Source organism: Mangifera indica, chromosome 8 (genome assembly GCF_011075055.1).
Source record: "Mangifera indica cultivar Alphonso chromosome 8, CATAS_Mindica_2.1, whole genome shotgun sequence".
NCBI lineage: Eukaryota > Viridiplantae > Streptophyta > Magnoliopsida > Sapindales > Anacardiaceae > Mangifera > Mangifera indica.
In genome coordinates, this window is record NC_058144.1 from 15,217,428 (window position 1) to 15,238,339 (window position 20,912).

The 20,912-nt window shown below is 32.5% G+C and overlaps 1 protein-coding gene across 1 annotated transcript; it reads left to right on the plus strand.

Moving 5' to 3' along the window:
* The first annotated feature begins 18,530 nt into the window (after window positions 1–18,530).
* Window positions 18,531–19,172, plus strand: LOC123224007. Its single transcript, XM_044647490.1, has 2 exons — window positions 18,531–18,778; window positions 19,037–19,172. Exons 1-2 carry the CDS (start codon window positions 18,531–18,533, stop codon window positions 19,170–19,172), a joined length of 384 nt encoding a protein of 127 aa, XP_044503425.1.
* The last annotated feature ends 1,740 nt before the right edge of the window (window positions 19,173–20,912 follow it).

The following is a 20,912-nucleotide window of genomic DNA, read 5'->3' on the forward strand; positions in this document are numbered from 1 at the left end:
GTAAATTACAGTATCACTAAAGCTTCTTGTGAATTGCGTCTTTGAAAGAACTCACTCTCGCTAATTTCTTTTGTGGCTTTATATAGTTTATGTCTCCATGGGGTGATGAGAATGCTAGATTCTTTCTTGTTCCCCTTTAGCACCAAATCCATTTCTTTTTAGATTTGTTCTTGACGTTGACAGTGTTAAGACAAGTGCCCTAGAGCTAAACAAATTTGACATTTATGGATGTAATTTTATATTAATAATTAATAAAAAGGTTTATTATTATTCAATTCATATGTTGACTATTTATATGATTGTACGAAAAACATGCTTTTAGAATGGTAGAACTATGATAATGATATCAGACAACTAATTATGAGAACCTTATGTATGCATTGAGTGACGATTTTAGAAACGTCCATAATCTCGATATTACAATGAATGAAGGCACAAGTAATGATAATAAGATTATCATAGTGTCAAGTGATCCCACCAAAAGTGGCGACAATTCTTATGCATTGACGTTATTATAGATAGTTTGGTGCAATACAAGGGTGCATGTTATAGATGTATTCATCGAATTGACCTGACCAAAGAATATCTATATGGATCATTGCTCTAATGTTTATGGAATAAATCCTCTAAATACCGCAGGTGCATGTGATCCTTTGACTTAAGGTCGTCTTACTGTCTCAAGTAAAGATTAGTATGGTTTGATGCTATCTAACATGTCATTGTAATTGGGGTAACTATAAAGGTAGTAATCGGTCATATCATAAGATACATGAAGGCTATTAGGGCTAGACTCGAGTCGAGTCAGCTCGAGCTCGAGCTGGCTCGATAGATTTTTTTTAAAAATTTTTTTATACAAAACGACGTCGTTTTGATCAATATATATTAAAAACGATGTCATTTTGATAAGAAAAAATGAGTCGAGCCGAGCCGAGCTGAACTCGAGCTGAATTCGAACCGAACTCAAGTCGCTCATATATGAACCGAGCCGAGCTCGGCTAGGCTCAAATCCAGCCCTAGAGGCTATGGTAGATCGATAAATGATTCATCACTCTTGAGCAGATGAAAAGATATCTCACATGAGAATATTAAATGACATCTATGACCACTTAAATCTATAGCCACAGTGGGATAAGATTATAGCCTAATCCGTGTTGATCATTTATGTGTGTCAATTTATATCGAGGAACTACTAAGATACACATATTTCTATGTCTCAACCTTAAGAGATTTTGGTTGACAAAAGATTGAATTGCATGTAACTGTGATGTTGTAAAAACTTAAGAGATGTCTGCTAACACTATCGTCTGGGTGGTCATGATGTTTTGCTAGAAGTCAATCTTAGTTTTTGCCTAAATTCAACCTGAATTTAGACACTACTAGTTCGATAAAGAGCTTATAGGTCACATACATATAAAGGTTTATTTAAACCCAAAGGTGAGGATTATTTGGTGATAACCCTAGTGTTTAGGGAAATAAAGAATCTTGTTGACAATGTTTTAACCAAGGTACACTTGGTGTGCATGGTGATGGGTGACACTATGCAAAATTATAAAAAGCATGGCATGGTTGGACAAAAGATTGTCCAATCGTGCAAGACTTAAAGCCATGTCAGGCAATACATTTATGGTGCCATCATGCATGGCTTGATGCATGTCTGGCGACACATTTGTGTGCCACTCATACAAGCCATGAGACATATCGGTTGTACATGTTTACATACTAGTCATATATGTGTGTTGAAAGTGTTAGGTTTGGATGAAATCTTTGTTATACTTGAACACCTGCACATATTTAAAAACATGTGTTAAAATTGAAAATAGATACAAAACACATACAAATCAGATACTCTAGCCACAAATTTTCTATTTTTCTCTCATTTTCTAAGGAACACCCATAATCCAGTAAAGAAGTACTAACATCCTTCTCCTTGGATTGCCTCTTATGTGTTCATGCTTAGCCTAAATACTAAGGCACTATCTCTTTAGGATTGGATAACATTCAATCTCATGTCACGTGAAGATTTGGAAGAGCCTATGAGTGTTTTTGCATTATTCATGAATTTATGTTCTAAAATGGGTATCCTAGTTAGGGATTTTAGGATTTGTTGATTTTGGAATTTTTTTCGTTGTGCTACCTGTTATTACTGCCTTGAATACCTTATAGTTATATCAGAGCCACCGTTTAGTATATTTTCATGAAAATATTTACCTGCTATTTGTTTTGATTATTTTATATATTTATTTCATGTGATCATATTAATCATACTTAAATTGGTAAAGATTATTGGCAATTGTGTTGTTGCATGATTTGTTGAGTATTATGTACAATGTAAATTGTGTTAAATTATTAAGTAATGGTATATGAATTTTTGTTTGAGTTTTTGTTGATATTTGTAAGTTAAATTTTGGTTGAAAGTCATAGGTTTCGTGTTGTTATACGAAATCGCTTTCAAATCTTAGTGACTGCATTATTTAAGGGTTACCATTAGTATAAGTACGATTTACGTCGTATTCCTCACTCCAGTGATTGGCTTGCTGAGAACAAGAGTTTTCTAGATTTTTCGTCACTAGAGAACCTAAAAAACTAGGTATAGAAACCCTCTATGCATGTTTTGTTCCAATTGTGCAAAGAGGGTATTAGGTGGAATAGCCTTTGCACTATGAGAACTGCACGGTTGGACCTTTTTTCGGTCCAATTGACCAAGATACGGCATGACTAGGCCATAATTTGGTCCAACCATGCATTCTTTTGTGCACATAGTACATGATTATACCAATTTTGGCCCAATCATGCTTCTTTGTGTACACCCCACCCTGGTTGTATTCCAGTCGTGCCCAAATTATGACTTCAGTTATGCAGTATTCTAGAATTTTGTTGAATTCCAAATGCATGGTTGGACTACACACCTACATGTCTAACAAAGTTGAAAATTCTAGTTTAGTCATATTTCGTTGAATTTAGACAAAATTGAGATTTTTTCGAGCTTAAGGGTTGGATAAATTTTATAAAACTTTAGAGACCAAAATGTAATTTGACACTTAGGATAAAAATAATTAAAAATTTAATTTTTAATTGATATGTATACATATGGATGTGTGTATGCATAGTGCCAAGTACACAACCAAAGAACCTTCATAAATGATTTTCTATTTTATTTCATTTTTTAGTTGTCATTCCTAAATAGGGTCTATGTACTCTATCTTTATCCATTTTCTTCTTCTAGAATAAGGTGCTTTTATTTTCTTAGAATTTTGTAATTATGAAACAAAGTCATGTAATAATTGAAGATTGGACACAATAGGACAAGGTAGTGATTGGCCATATCGAGATTTGTATAGAAGCTATAGTGGATCAATCTAGGATTCATCACTCAATGAACACCAAGGGTGATATCTTGCTTGAGAAGACTGAAAGACATTAGAACCACTCGAATCTGTGACTATAGTGGGATTAGGTCGAAGCCTGATCCAATTCATTCAATTGATGTGTATCAGTTCATTTCGAGAAGATATTAAGATAAGCACGCATCTGTTCTCAACCTCGAGAGATTTCAATTGATGAAGGGATTGAATTGTACATAACCATTAAGTTCACAAAGCTAAGAGTTACTCACTGACATTCTGTCAATCCAGTGGCTATTATGGCTCACTAAAGGTTAATCTTGGTCTATGTCTAGATTTGATATGAATCTAAACATTACTAATTTGAGAGAGAGCTTATGGGTCACATGCACATAAGAGTTGATTCGGACTTCAAGGCATTAGGTTATTTGGTGATAATCTTAATGTGTTTAAGTTGGGATGAAATTATGAATGGACTAAGCTTGTCCAATAGGATTGAATTATCCCAATTTCACTTTTTCCTTGACTATGAACACCAATCATCGTTAGTTGGATATTGATAAAGTTTTATCCAAATATGTGTTCAAGAATCCAAGTGAATTTCGGATCTTACAGATAAAGATAAAAGATGAATAACTGTTCATATTACATGAATGATCGTTCATTGTTTTCTTGAAATAAAGAATGCATTTTTTTTTATTTTAGTAACTTTTTGCAACCTTAACCGCATGAAATTCCATCCATACACACAGATAACCCGTTCACAAAGCCCTATCAGCCTCTAATAAACGGATTTATCCCCTAATGAATGAATTTAACCTCTTTCTATCCGTGCTTCATATGGATACCAAGGTGTCACCTCATTGTGGTTTGAAAAGCAATCACAAAGCCACGTAAAGACTGAGGAAGCCTTCAAATATAGGTATAAGTTCTAAACACCTTGTCGATATTTATTGCCATGTTCACAAAATTGAAAACCTAAAATGTGATCCCTAATGGGAGCTTTGAGTTTATCTCTAATTTTTAAATACTTCTTCCATTGTATTGTCGATTCCCAGGGACCTAAAAAACCCAATAGTTTTACCCTATGTACGGTCGTTCCTAAAACATGAATAGACAAACTTTGTGCCTTAGTTGATGGCTTATTAGTCAACAACGTCCAATAGTCTCTGGAAAACTTAGTGTAATTTCTAGTGTTAACATGAATGGGCATTTGTCGTATACCAATTGTTCGTTCATGATTTATAATTTTACATGTTCCAAGTATAAATGTTTGTCTCTTCACTATAGAATAAGTAAAATGACTTGTTTTTTGTACCCTAATGGTGTCTAACGATCTTAAAATAGTCAACAATCATCTAGCATGTATTTAACAAATAAGAATCAATGTAAACTCATACTTTAATCCAAATATGACATAATATGAACATATCATTCCTTCCAAACCTATTTACTAACTATTTCCACATAAAACGTTGACTACTTATCATATATTTTTAACAACACATTGTTATTATAAAAATATGACTAAAATCAAGTAATAAAGTGGCAAACAATACTACCATAAACAATAATCAACTTAAAAAATTATTTTATCATAAACACTCCTATAATCATATTTCATACAACAAACTTCCTTTTACAACAATCATTAACAAATCAGTTTGGCAGAGATAAAAACCATAGTTTTCCATGTATTCCATATATAAAGAAAGGGAAGAAAGACTCTTATTTACCATTTTCTTCAAATGCAATGAATTAAACTTGATTAGTAGCCTTCATTCTCTCTTCTTTTTCGATGTGTCGCTTTACCAAAATACCTCATTGAAGCTCCTATGATAAATGTCTATAATTGACTTGTAAACTCTCTTTTCTCTCTCTAGGTTTGCATATGTTTGGACGGGGATAAAAATCTCTAAAATTTAGCTTAATTGCCATTCTAAAACTGTTTCCATTTAACACCACAAAGAGGCATTCATGCCTCATATGGACAATCATTCCTTTTTAAAAATTTTCCTACATGGCACTTTTCCACTTCAGTTAATGTGGTGTAACACCCCTCTTTAGATATATACCTTTACTTGGAATAGGTATCCAAAGAAACGTGTTAACTTAAGATTTTTTCACTTAAATTTGTAACAGAGATAACAAATATGCATGATAAATAAATCACTCCCACAATCCCTAAAAGTGTAATAAATCATTTTAAATATAATACCAATCCCAATGTTTGACATCCAACATCATAAAATAAACTACATAAATCTCACAAATAAACTCAATTACTAAACATAACCATAATGTAAACTAATCAAAATGCCCCTACCATATGCATTACTTCGAGCTGACCAACTGGTCCCCCGTTGCCACCTTACTACTTCACAATCTACCTACAAAACCACAAAGGAACACAAAGAGTGAAACACACTCAGTAAGTAGGTAACCTCTCATCACCCCACAATACATAGCATAAATAATGTTAATGTCAATGTCATATGGGTCTTTTATTTAATCTTAATGACGGTGTCATCCTAGATGACTAGTTGCAAACAATGTATGTTGACATCCCAGGCATTTGTTGAAAGCAGAAGACATCCCCGATATCAATCATAAGATGTATTTAATACACATATCTACCGAGCTTCAAACTATGGATACTATATCAAAAGGAAAGTAAGACCGCGAGCCTCCCCTAAAATTATACAAACATCTTAAATGCTAAGACGCCTAACGTCAGTGTGCGCACAAATATCATGGATGCTAAGGTGTCCAACGCTGATGCATAGTCATCTAAAGGTATTAAGGTCATATAGACTAGCCATGATGCTTTCATAATCGTATTGCACACAACTCAATGGCTCAAACTATCATATTACATCATTTCTAGTTTTTGACTTGGAACCAATCTAATCAAGATCTGTGTCATCGTCCACACAATCAAGTACACCCAAATTACCTTTTATGCCATTTTCCACATAGTCCAACACTTTCAAAATAATTTTTGTCATTATGTCGTTATACACACTTTTAGGCACTAGCACAATCTTCACATTTCTTATCGCCTCTATTACAACCAATAATTTTGCAATACCCTTTCTTAAGCCTTATTACTTATATTTGCCTTCGTTAGAACCTTATTTGTGATTCCCTTAGGCAAATCCCATATCGACAAAGTACGAGAGAGATGATGGGTCTGTCTATATTTTATCTATGTATCCCATATTAGTTAGAGGTAAAAGGATTTGATTGGTTAAATAACTTGTGAGCTCTTTAAATTGTCAAAATGTGTTTTAGGTTGCAAAGCTTAGAAACAAAACTATGTTGAATTATGTGCCTAGAATAAACAATATCTTGATAGTGGGTTGGACTATTAGACTAGGGATGTTACAAATGGTATTAGAGCAACTTTGTGTGTCCTTTTGAATGATGGTAGGACAAACCTTAGTGAGAACACTTAGTCTTATAAGAAGGATGTATGTGATACCCTTAGACAAATCTCATAATGGCAAAGCACGAAAAAGATATTAGGTTTGTCTATACTTTATCTATACATCTTACATCATTTAGATGTGAGAGAATTTGACTGGTTAAATAGTCTGTAAGCTCCTTAAACTGTTAAAATGCATTTTGGGTTGTAAAGCCTAAAAACAAAACCATAATGGATTGTGTGTCCAGAGTAAACAATATCTTAACAGTGGGTCAAATAATTGGACCAGGGATATTACATTATTACTTAAATTTCTTATAACTATCCTTCATAGTGGTAAAATAGTCATTTCTTTACCCATTTAGGAGTTTAGAAACTTCATATTATCATTGCAATTCTTTTACACGTTAACATTCAAATTTCCCCAATTATACACAAGGGTGTATATGTCTTTCCAAATACGTACATTTGGGCATGCATCCAACACACACAGACATGCAATCTAGGGCAAGAAACACGACTGTGTGTCTCATACCACACGGGCATGTATCTGATCCTAAATTTACATGTTAGTGTTTTTTTTCCATACAGGAATGTTCATCCCTAAAGATACATACGCATGTTCCCTTTCCCACACGGTCATGTATCGTATTTTAGTAACTTGTGATTTTTGTTTAAACAATTATTCCCAGATAACATAATCCAACTCTAGGTTTTTTAACAGATACCTTTCAATAAAGTATTAAATCCATATGTATTCCAACACATTATCACACAAGTTGTGTAAAAACTATGGCCATTAAATCATTTCAAGTCAGAAGCTAAACCCATCATACATTGTCATAACCGAATATATGGATGTATTTATGGAGGTTCAAATCCCAAAATAATCACACATGAAACTCCTCTAACAAATTTGCAAATCAATGGAATATCATAACAACAGAACTATTAATGTTTATACTTCAACAAACCATTAAAAAATACAAACATAACTTTATATCAAAATAGTTTTAACCATAGTTAGATCACTAATGTCAAACATCAATGATGCCATTATAATACTATACAAAAAATTCTCCAATTACATATAATCACAATAACATCAATTCATCCAAAGGAATCCATACAATACAAGGGCTATTGTATTTACCTTTCCTTCACTAATATGCTAATCTTTATGTGGTTTTGGTGATTCCTGGCAATCTTTCATGCTTTAATGCTCTAAGAGCACTCAAACCTTCTTATTTTTCTTTATGAAAATGATGACTAACCCCCAACCAAATGCGTTTGCAATTCTTTTTATTTTTATTGCAAACAACAATACATGGGGATGCATTATTCATACTCAGCATGTATGTCGTTACTCAATATTGGCAATTTCTAAAATCATTGCAAAACTGCTCCTTATCCAAAATTCTAACGTGCTAACTATACACGAGTGTGTATACCAATATAAACGAGTGTGTATGCTAATATATACGGGTGTGCACGTCAACCATCCTTAGCCAATTTGTATGCATCTCATAGGAAAAGACTATTTTGCCATTGCCATCACACACAGAGGTATGTGATTTGCCCACATGGTTATGCTACCCCAAAATCACATATAATATTATTCAAGCATAATAAATCACACATGTGAGCCAAAAGACAAATGAATTTATAAGTATTACATGTGATATGCCATTAATAGGTATTTTTTCCCCCAACAACATTTGTTCAACCCTTCAATCATACAATATTCAATTTATTTCAACTTAGCTTAACCAAACTTATACTAAAGCATACAAATATATATGAAATTACTATTTTTCCTTTAAGACATACCCTATGGGATTACTGCACGTGCTCTTGACTGTGGTGCATTCTAGTTACGAATTTGGATAGTATTTTTGGCTAAAAATTAGGCCACAAGTTGCCAAAGAATCAGCTTGTAAAAAATAAATTAGTATACTATGTAATGATGTTAGATGGATAACAAGTCATATTTTATTAAAAAAATTCACTTATTAGGGATACCTATGAGCTTTCAAAAGGTATCTTGTGGGACTATCACATTCACTCTTAAACATGATGCATTCGAGTTACAAGTTCGAAAGAATTTTTGGTTGAAAATTAGGTCATAAGTTACTCGAGAATCAACTTGTTAAAGAGAAATTAATATACTATGTGATGATGTTGGCTAGACGATAGGTCATGTTTAGGTTAGAGAATCTGCTTAATGGGGATGTTAATAAGCTTTCGATGTTACCTCGTGGTACTACCACACATGTCTTAAACGTGTGTGTTAGAATTGTGAGTCTAGATTAGATTTCTAGCAAAAAAATTAGACTATAAGTTACCCGAGAATTAGCCTGTAAATTCCTTTTATGGTGGCTGATTTTAATTTTTAAGAAATTCTTTTTCTGTTGTTGCAAATGGGTTTTGAAAAAAGTATATAAGTAAGATAAAAGAAAATTTTCATTGTAGATAATCATAGTCTGCCTATCAATTTATACATCTAAATACGATTGAAGATTTTTCATATTTCAAAGGAAAAGAAATGTATGGACATAAACTGATTATGCATAGGCTGAATATGATTTTGAATTTAATAAAAAATTATGATTAGTGTGATTTAGATTTAAGGTGAGAGTTGTTGAGAAATACTAAAGGAAAAGAATAAGACTGATATGAGAAAGATACCCAAAAGGTTAGATACCTGAGGGAAGAGAGAAAATATGATCAAAGAGAGAGAAAATCCCAGGTAAGTAATAACTTAGACTTGAGATAAGTTTAAGAGTATTACAAGAGATTAGCTATTGATAGGGATTGGATATCCAACAAAGATTTAAGATTATTCGATACCTATAGGGGACATCTAGATTGAGATTATTAGGTTGGTAAGGGAGTACACATAACTTAGGTAAGCTTAAACATAGGGTAAAGTCTTTTTATTAGAGTCATTAGATTAAGAGATACATAAATGTTAAGATTGTGGGTTTGTCGATTGGCTAAAAGTTTACAAGACATAGATAATTCATTAACTGTGGGAGGTCCAAAACTTACCAAAACATAGATAGTCCATTGAGTGGAGGTCTATCAATTGATTTAGCTAGAATTGTGAGTCTAACAAACGATGACAACTAATTAGATAGCTCAAACTAGAAAGAGCTTGCCCAGAGAGTGGTCACTAGAGTATGTACATTGATTTCTTAGGATTCAAGTTAGATATCAACAACCTAAGATCAAGATCAAGATCAAGATAACCTAGGTAGTAGAGGAAAATGATAAATTGATATTTTGACATTGCATAATAGATCATCCCTACTTACCGAGTTTTATACTCACTTTCTTCCCTTGTATTTTGCAAGTGACAAGGTTATAGGTGACAGTGGCATTAAAATGGTGACTCAGTGATAAAACAACATGCGAGAGATGAAAGATGTAGATAACATGACTAATGAACTTTGATAATATTATGATTATAGATTTTATTTTATTTTTTAGTATAAAGATTATTTATTGAGTTGAGGCATGTTAATATGCCTAGGTATGCTTTTGAATAATAGTTTTAATTTTTACAATAAAGACTTTTATGAATTTTTCAGATATGAGATTTTTATATGCTGATATAGGTTTATGGATTAATTTTAATTATCTTACTCATTCATAGTAGATTTTGGTAGCACTTTATCATGAAAGGTAGCATATTCGAGGTGGGGTGTTACATGTTATCAATATGATGTCTAAGCATTTCCAATTTCAAATGAGCTCAATTTATAGGCAAGCGTTACGAAAAGAAATAAAATAGTCATTGGTTTAAGAAAAGTATCCATTGACTGTAAAAAATGACAGTTTTCTCTTAAAATGAATAGGTAAACAAGCATCGCCCTTTCTATGAACAGGCATTCCTAACATCAAAATCTTATTTTTGATGTAGGTCACCCTCGATCAGACCATCAAACATTTAACTTCTTTTCTAGCGCCATATGACTAAACAATCCAAATCTCATATGTCCTTCACTATTAAGTCCACGACCAACTCTTAACCACCCAGAGTAATTGTCTCTCCTATCAACATATGAATGTTACAAATCTTGTCTTTATCAGGCATCTCTATATTGTTATGTGAGGCAAATGTGGGCTCTAGTCTTATCCTCTTAACTATGCCACTTGTAACAAAAGAATGAATAACATCATAGTCAATTAAAGCATATAAAAGACAAGAATGGAAAATCAATTGCCTATCACTACTGATAGGCTGGCCTTTGCCTGAGTCTGAGTAATTGCACATATTCTAGTCTATCCTTCCTCTACTGTTTAGTTTGTAAGGGTTGTGTTATTGCTGATGTGCACTTTATAGCAAAGTGGTTAGACTACTTGTATTTGTAGCATACTCTTTGACTGGCTAAGTACTCACCGATATGTCTTCGCCTACATTTAAAGTAAGTAGGGGAATCATCACACCTCGATTGATCTTCTCTCTTTAGTTTCTTACCCCTTTAGTTCTTATTATTACTTTTGGATTAGAATGCCTTCTTGCCTATGAAATCCCTGTTACCACCCTATTGATTGGCTCCTAACACTACGTAATCTGATCTTTGGGTTAAGGCTACTAGATTAGATTGATTTAAAATACCCCAGTCTCAAGCCTTCCATAGCCTTATGGCCTCTAATCTATCTGCCTTACTTAAGGCCTTTGAATAGGAACTAATGGCATACTTTTCTATCATAACATCTTTAGCAATATCTGATAAAAGCCTATTGATGAAAATCTCCATCTTACCCTTATTTGTGTTAGCCACCCTTGAGACATATTTAGCTAGGGCATTCAACTTGGTGGATAACTTTTTCATTGACATACTTTCATGCTTTAAATTTATGAACTTATGGGCTTTCATGTACAAGATGTTTATTAATAAATTTTCTTTCTTAAAAGCCTACTTGTAATCAACCCATCTCATTTACGAAGCTTTACAACTATCATATAACATCTACCACTATATTTTGGCATCACTTTTCAAAAGGAAATTGACACATTGGATTTTTTCGTGGTTTTTCATCTAAAAAAGCCCTGTAACATTCTCTACTACCTTCAACCACTCATCCACTAGAATCGAACCTATAATTGAATTGCCTCTAAACTTGAGAGGCTAGTGTTTTCCTACCATACTATAAATAGGGTGAAAATTTCCTCTGTTAGCATTAACTATTGGAACTCTAGGTACCTATTTACCTATTTGTCTTACTAGGGCAATAGTTAAACACTTGGGGGTTCCTCTACTATTGGTAAGGCTTGAATTGGATGCCTAATACTTTTTGATGCCTTTCAATTCTTTTTGAGAATCTCCTACACAATCTATCTGATCACTAAATTATTAACAAGGGGTACAACTATTACACCAGAGGCTTATCCTTAAGCCTTTACTTCGCTACTCTTATAGGTAAAGACATCTAAAGTATCTCTAATAAGCCTCTTGAATCTTCTCATCCTAAAACAAACACAACTTACCTAGATGTACTACTTATCTTAATGCAAGTTAAAGCATACTTATAGTGGTAGGTGTGTGGGAGTGGTCAACGTTACACGAGGGGTTACTTTCATTACTTAACTCACTTGTGCACCGTTTAGACATATTAATACTAAATATCTTTTTGGGTTCCAAAATCATGCTTCGATAGCATAAATGTAATACCTTTCTCCAGATACACACCCCTATACAAAATATGACCTAAAAAGATGTTAATAACTTACTTACAATGGAATAAAAGAGTATGTTATTAATTACTTAAATCAAATGCATGCAAAAAAGTGCAATTAAAAAAATATCTGAATAATCATAAATCAATAGATATTGAAAACCGTTATGTCTGTATTAACAAACCAAATATAAATATGTAGAATTACTCATAATCTTAAATTATCATGAATACATAGAAAACTCAACATAATAAAATAATGACAAAACTGCCCCTTAACCTTATGCAATATCCTGAGCTTGGACTATTGGCTCTCATGGATGCCTCACTACTTACCTTTACCTACAAAACCATAAAAAGGAATTTGTGAGTAAAAAACACTCAATAAGTTGGTAACATCTTAGGACCATACACACAACATAACTCAAATCCTTGTGTTCCTTTACTAACTCTTTATGTGGTTAAAGTGAACAATTTCTAACACTCTTCTTTGCCTATACGTCTACTTTCGACACCCTCATGCCCTAAATACATAGGCCATCTCACACAAACTACTAAGATCTAAGTTGATCTTGACATATTAGATGTTCTAGTGAAAGCAATTAACATCTTACATGTCTACTAACTATTATGTCTCTTGCACATATTGGTCAGTCTATCAGGCTAAATAATTATGATACCTTAGTCACATGAAGAAACTGGTTATAGTCTCTACTTATCTTATACACATAACCATGGGATTACTAACTAAAACACTATCCTTTGATAACTCCTACCATGGGCACGCATGTGATGCATCTTGTTGACCATATGAGAAACTAACTAAGGTGTTATAATCCTTTACCATGCACACCTAAACTTAAATAAACTGTGTTGTTAATGCACTGAATGCATGATACATCTTATGGGTATTTATCTCTCATATAATTTTATTGCTTTTCATATATCTTGCCACTTACATACATAGTTGGTGGCTATCTGGATGCATACCACTTTGTTTAACTTTCTTTATTTTTTTTACTCAAATTTGACTCAGATGGGTTTGTGTCATCTTCCACAATATTGAACACCTTTTCTATAGCTTGTTATCTTATGTCTATCCTTTATAGGCTTTTCTAGCTCAATCCCTATAAAAACACATAACATAAGGTAAAATGGTCATTTTGTACCATTTGAACGAGCGTCTATTGAGTGCATAATTTACACATATTTAGTGTCTAGTTATTAGGTTTTTGGGTGTATTTTAGTTATATTTTGTTATTTTTATTTAATTTAAGTACATTGTGTAATATTTCTTTACTTTGTAGTTATTTTTCTATTTTAGGAGATTTTGAGAACATTTGGAGTTAATCAGAATGAATTTGAATGAATCTTGAAAAGATTTGATTGTTGCACATAATCAAGCAAGATTTCCTAGTGTAGACAAGATTTCCTAATGCAGGTAAGAGTTTCTTGATACAGGGAGCTGAAATAAGAAACTAATATAAGCAGAAACAAGAAACTAATACGAACCATAATAGGAAATTAATATGAGCGTATTTGATAGAATTTGTAGAGTCTTAGTATATCCAACACTCCTAGACACACGCAGGTTGTCAACGCTAGCCTATTTCATGCAAAAATATTAGTTCTTTTGTGCCTCTTCAACCTTCCAGCCACCGAATACTCATTGTAGATCAAGGATTTAATGCAAAAACTCAACATCAAAGAGCAAGAATCACGAATTACTTCAAGAATTCAATAAGATCAAGATTTCAATTTCTTCCCAAGATTCTGACTTTTTAATTCTTTATTACATTATAGACCACTCTTGTTATTTGATTTGTGTTATTGTTATTACTATAAGTGGCTAAAATATTTTCTAGGGACTAAAAAGGATCTTTCAATCCTCGTGACTATGTAGTTATTTTTACTATCTATTTAATAAATTTATGATATTGCTTTTGATTTAATGATTGGGAATTGAAGCCTTGTGTGATATTAATGGCAAATTATCATACATGTTTGTAGGTTGATGTATGTTATCGAAAGATAGGTAGATAACTAGTTATGGAATCATTAAAACTGGAAGTCTAAGTCTAGAGATAGATTAGAATCATTATGGAGCCATTGATTGTCACAAAGCTTAATGAGTTTATATTAACCAAGTATCATGAAAATAGGTATTTATTTGATGTTTGATAGTCACAAAACTTAATTAGTTTATATTAACCAAGTATCATGAAAGTAGGTGTTTATTTGATGTTTACACATTTAATCCACCTCAAAAAAGGAAGTAGGTACGATAGGATAATCATGTTAGAGTATGCCCTTAAAACCAATCATTTTGTCGGTTTCAAGACTTGTATATCTTGCATATACATTATTAATAAAGGAAGAGTTTTGTCATACTTCGCATGTTTTCTGCATCATTTTTATATCTATATTGTAGTTGTATATTACATCCATATTAGCTGCATACATATGACATGTGAGATGTCCCGATGAGTTTTATAAACGTCATCAAATTGTTCCCTACATAGGTAATTTGTTTAGGTAATAGTATTGCATAGTGGGCATGTGCTATATCACTATAGAATATCATTAGATGATTTTAGGTATGGTGGATGTACATATAGGTAAACAATATAACCGTTTGATGGTTGGAAAACTGATCAAAAGTTATTATATTATATTATTTATTGAACATGACTGCTAAACGATGATCACGTGGACATTGATATGCAATCAGTGATACATCATAAAATCATACTAGTGTATAGATCTTTTGACCTAAGATATCATGGTTGTACTTCGTTTTAAGATATATGGTTCATATGGTGTATAACATGGGGCTAACCATGTCCCGTTTAAAAGCCAAGTTGATCATATGTTACTTGAGCGAGAGAACAAGTGATGATCATATAGGGATCTGTCGGCTTGAATGCTCTCAAGTTCTCGTACGAATATCAAGAAACATAAAAAACTAAGACACTGGCTAGTATAAATAAAATACCACATGAAGAGAGTTTTGATGTGGCACGTTATGATACATTACTTGATATTCAAAGAGAGTAAATATTGGATTTTGATATTCCATGAATCCAAGTTTAATTGGGATGTAATGACGGAGGGATTGGACTACATGGTAAGTATGAGTACGAAAGGTTCATTTGATATTATCTGAAGCTTGTACTTCATTGTAATGTAGGGGCCATGGGACATTGCTAGATGACACCACATGATCAGTGGGAGCTTCGTTTCGTAGCGAAAAATGAAGTATATCGGTTAACAATAGTTTTAGGTTATTTAGTGATATAACAAAACGTATCATCTGATATGAGGCCCATAACTACGTCACTATGAACCTTGAAGGTCACACCCATATTTCAAGGAAGAAAATGGTGTTATGAAAATGAAATATTTATCCACGATTGGCTAGCAGTTTCCGAGAATAAAAATAATACTTTTCGAATAAGATTCGAAAAAGGGGGAAAATTGTCATTTTACACTTTTGAAATTGTTTAGAAAGTGGAACACATAATTTTGGGCACAAATTAATTAACATCTGTCAAAATATTAGTTACTCTTAATGATAAGCCAATAGAAATTGGACACATGCTTAACTTGATAAATATCAAGTTTAAGTTTAATAAATGGAAGAGAAATATAGAAAAATAAGAGAATTTTCTTCTTCTTCTTCCTTTTGCCGAGAAAAACTTCTATTTTTCTTCCTTAAAGGGTGTAAGTCAAGAGATCACTTATTTTAGTGACTCAAGCTTCCTAACTTCAAATGAAATTACAAGGTACAAGGTAGTTTACTATTTCTATGTTTTATTTCTTGAAACAATATGTAAATTTTATATTACCGTTGTTACATAAAATATGAACATTATCTAAAAATTTGAAGTTTTTTGCCAAAATCCTACAAATGGTATCAGAGCAAGAGTTTTATCCTTGAATGACAAGAACATGTCATATTTTTAGGTGTTTGGAAGTGTTAGTGATCAAAACCTAAGATATAAGTTTTGTTATGTGTGATTGGTTCAAACCAAGTGTATATATGTTATTAGGAATGTCTTAATAGCATTTAAGAAGCTTTGAATTGTTGAAATTGTGTTGGATAATTTTTGACATAAAAAAAAAACTTAATTTTAGAAATTTGGGTGTTTTTGAAATTAATGGTTTAAGCATGATTGTCATGATATACACATGAATTTTAATCTTGACTTTACATGGGAATGTGTTTTTAAGAAACTTAGTTTGTGTGACTTGGTGTAGGGCATGAACAAGTTGACATGATTTTTATGTGTTTGGTTGATGGAAATAACATTTAATGTTGATTGAATTTTTATTAATTCATTAAACTAGTGTTTGACTTGGTTTGATTGAGAATTGGATTCTTGATAGTTTGGATTGGATAAATTACATTATGTGTAGCCATATTCATGCTTGAATAATCATTACATGGTAAGATGGATTATGTTTGATTGATGAATGATTCATATGTCATGACTTGGTGAAATGCATGCCACTTGTGAATTTGGCTCACATTAGGCATGTGTTATGTATTTAGTTTACAACTTGTCATTATAAAACCTATTCATGTTTAAGTATGAATTGAAACATGTTTAGTGAGATTTTGGTGAACTTGATATGTGTTTTGGAAACATCAAGAGTTAGGGTTTCATGGTTGGTTTCAAGAAAATGTAATATAAAATTTTGGTTTAATTACTTTGTATACATGTTATGGTTTGATCTTGTAGACACCAAACATTGGATGTGTTTGTGTTTTAGCAAACTTAAACAAAGACAAAGAGCATAAAATATGGTAAATCATTTGTTAAGTTTACCAACTTACAAATTTAATTTCTAAGTTTGAATGTTTGACCATGGTGTTATAAATATTAATATGGTGCCCACAATGTCATGTTATTATATGTATATGTGATAGCATTAATGTGTGACATGTGTATGCTATATATGAGACGTTATGACATGCTAAACATCATGCATCTAAATGTTTAACATTATGTATGCTAGATTGAAATGGACATAACATATTGGATATGTTTGTTGTCTTAGATACATAAATAAGAACTCAAGTTTGCTAGTTTAGGATTAAGTTATAAGAGATTGGATCTCTGATATGCAAGATCAACCTAATGTACATTTTAGATATGTGATATGCTAAGTTGTACGAAAATATGACTTCTTTTAATTATTAAATAATATAGTTGATATGTGTTCAATAGCATGCCTAAATTTTATGTTTTATATTATCATGTAATTTATTTATGGCATACAATACATAGTTTTGTGTTTTAGAGAACTAAAACTTTTAGACATGAAATATTCTTACAATACCATTTAGGATATTAGAAAAATTTTCAATGGCATAAATTGTAAGAATATGGTTTAGTAACATGTCTTGGGTGACAAATACGTATCCGAAGATATATAATAGACTACTCAAGATATAAACTGAACCTAATTAATAATAATAAAACCTTCCCAAATTTTCAATATCAAATTCGAGCCTTCCATTATGGATTCATTAGAGTTATGACATAAGGCTGAAAATCCTAAATTTCTATTGTGTGACGAATACTATGTCATATGATGTAAAATTAGTCGATTGGTGTTTAGAGTAATATTCCTATCATTCCCTAGATTCTATTATGTGTGGGAGTGATAGGATACTATGTTTGGAAAGCACGATGGGTTGAATTTCACTAGTTTAGAGTGCTTAGATCTATTATGTGCGGTGCTCAAAGCTAGAGGCTCACATGAATCATAGCTTACATTTGGAATGCAAAAGGAAATCGATTCCTACTTATTGAGCTTGACGGACTTAGATTTATTATGTGCGGTTTGTCAAGTTTGATAAGAACTTGATTCCCCACTAGAAAGTGATCCAATGAACTTTCTGAATCTTCAGCTGGGGAAGTATAAGATTTGAATAAGAATAAAATAGTAGGAGCTAATAAGATTAGGTTTATTGGTAATTACTAATGAATTTGTTATTTCTTGCAACATTCTCTTTTATGATATAAAATCTCAAAATGTCAACGGCAAACAATATATTCTTGAAATTGATGGACTCATATGTGCTTATTGGTCCCAATTTTAAAGACTGGCTGAAAACTCTGACAATTGTTCTCAATCTTGATAAGTCAGCTTATGTCTTAGAGGCACCTTTACCAATAACAGTGGACCCTAATGCCCCTAAGGAAGATCAAAAGGCTTATGCTGAATGGGTAGATGTCGACTTACGAGTTCGTAGTTATATGTTGGCATCAATGAACTTTGAACTTCAAACTCAGTTTGAGAATATGCAGAGTGCGTATGAAATTATCACTACTTTAATAGAATTTTATAGTGAAAATGCTCGAGTGAAGGAATATAATTTGATGACTTCACTATTCAACATGCAACTTAAGAAGGGTGTTTCCCCAGATTATCATGTTATTAAAATGATTAACAAGACTAGGGAGTTATAAATTATAGGTACAAATTTGTCGTATAATGTTCGGGTGAATTTGATTCTCTATTCACTCCCTCCAACTTTTAAGCCATTTATTACAAATTATAATCTCAATAGGATTGAACGTACTCTCCTTGAGTTTCTTAATGATATTCAAGAATTTTACAATAATGAGAAGAAAGGAAAAACACTAGTTGAGTTGCTAGCTACCTTTGCCACGAGAGGCAAAAAGAGGCAAGCTCAAAAGCCTTAGAGGAGAGGTTCATAAATGGGATCTGGTGGACCAAAAGTACAAAGAAAGGGTTTTAAGAAAACCACTACCAGGCCTTATAGGATGAAGGGTTTTGGTATCGGGGTATCACGTTCTTAGCCTCCACGACCTTCTGTTTCACAAAAAGAAAAGAAGCAGAAGAAGAACAATTGCTTTGATTGTAACCAAGAGGGGTATTGGAAGAGGAACTACCCTCTATACCTTGATTATATGAGAAAAAAGCAAAGTAGGTACATATCAATGTCATGTAATTGAATTTGAATTAAATGTTAATTCAAATATTGATTCCTGGATATTGGATTTTGCTGCAACTTCACATGTTTGTGCTTGTTTACAACATCTGCAGAATAGTTCTACATTGAGACGTGATGAGATCACACTGAGACTAACTGATGAGACATGAGTTTCTGCAGAGGCTGTAGGTGTATGTAGTGTACAGTTATCTACTAGGCATGTAATAACTTTGTATAAAACTTTGTATTTTGCTAATGCCACCAAGAATATCATCTCTATTCCAGTTTTGTGTAAGAATGGTTATCAATTTACATTTAACGAAAATGAGTGTGTCTAATTTATTTTGGAAATAAATTAGTAGGAAATGCTATCAATACAAATGGTTTGTATGTGATAGAACTTGATTTACATAACGTCATGTATTCCAAATCATCTAAAAGAACTAGAGAACATATAAATCCAATAGTTCTATGACATCACAAATTTGGTCATATTGGAGAGGATCGGATTTGACAATTAGGAAAAAGTGGACTTTTAGGTTCATTGGGTTTAGAACCCTATCCTACTTGTGAATCTTATCTTCAAGGAAATATGATCAAGCTTCCGTTTAAGAATAAAGGGGAGTGAGCCAAAAATATATTAGAATTGATATACACTGATATGTGTAGCCCTTTTAATGAAATGGTCGAGGAGATTTTTCATACTTCATTACCTTTATCGATGATTATTGTCGACACGGGTATTTATATTTGATGAAATACAAATCTGAAGCTTTTGAAAAGTTCAGAGAGTTTCAAAAAGAAGTAGAAAACTAGACTAGAAAGAGTATTAAAGTTTTGCGTTCAGATCGTAGAGGTGAATATTTGAGTACAAAATTCCAGGAGTTCTTAAAAGACAAAGGAATACTATCTCAGTTGACTCTACTATTCACACCACAACATAATGGTGTGTTTGAATAGAGAAATCGTACTTTATTAGATATGGTATGATCTATGATGAGTTTTACTGACTTGCTAGTTTATTTATGGGGATATGCTCTTCAGACAACACTACATATGCTGAATAAAGCACCATCAAAGTCCATTAAAAAAACATCATACAAATTATGGTATAATAGACTTCCAAGTGTAAACTACCTGAAAATCTGGGGATGTCTAGCATTTGTCAAAATGGTTAGAACAGATGAATTAGAGTCCCGAGCAGAATAAGGTTGGTTCATTGGGTATCCAAAAGAAAGTTTAGGATATTATTTCTACTTTCACTCTGATCAAAGGATTATGGTCAGTAAAAATGCACATTTCTTAAGAAATAGTTCTTGGAGGAAGGTGGCGCAGGAAGGAAAATTGTGCTCGAAGAAGAGTTTGGAGAGCCAGTAACCGAGCCTATTAAGGTAAATCCTCCCAGTATACAATCACCTGTACCAACTACAATGGCTCAAGTAAGAAAGTCTGCTAGAGTGTCTTAACCTCCCGAGAGATATGAATTTCT

What these genes read in the sequence shown, in the direction of transcription:
- LOC123224007 (XM_044647490.1), top strand. Translation starts at nt 18,531, where the DNA reads ATGGACTCATATGTGCTTATTGGTCCCAATTTTAAAGACTGGCTGAAA. An exon ending in TTTGAGAATATGCAGAGTGC is followed by an intron (nt 18,779 to 19,036) that starts GTATGAAATTAT and finishes TAATCTCAATAG; the next exon opens with GATTGAACGTACTCTCCTTG.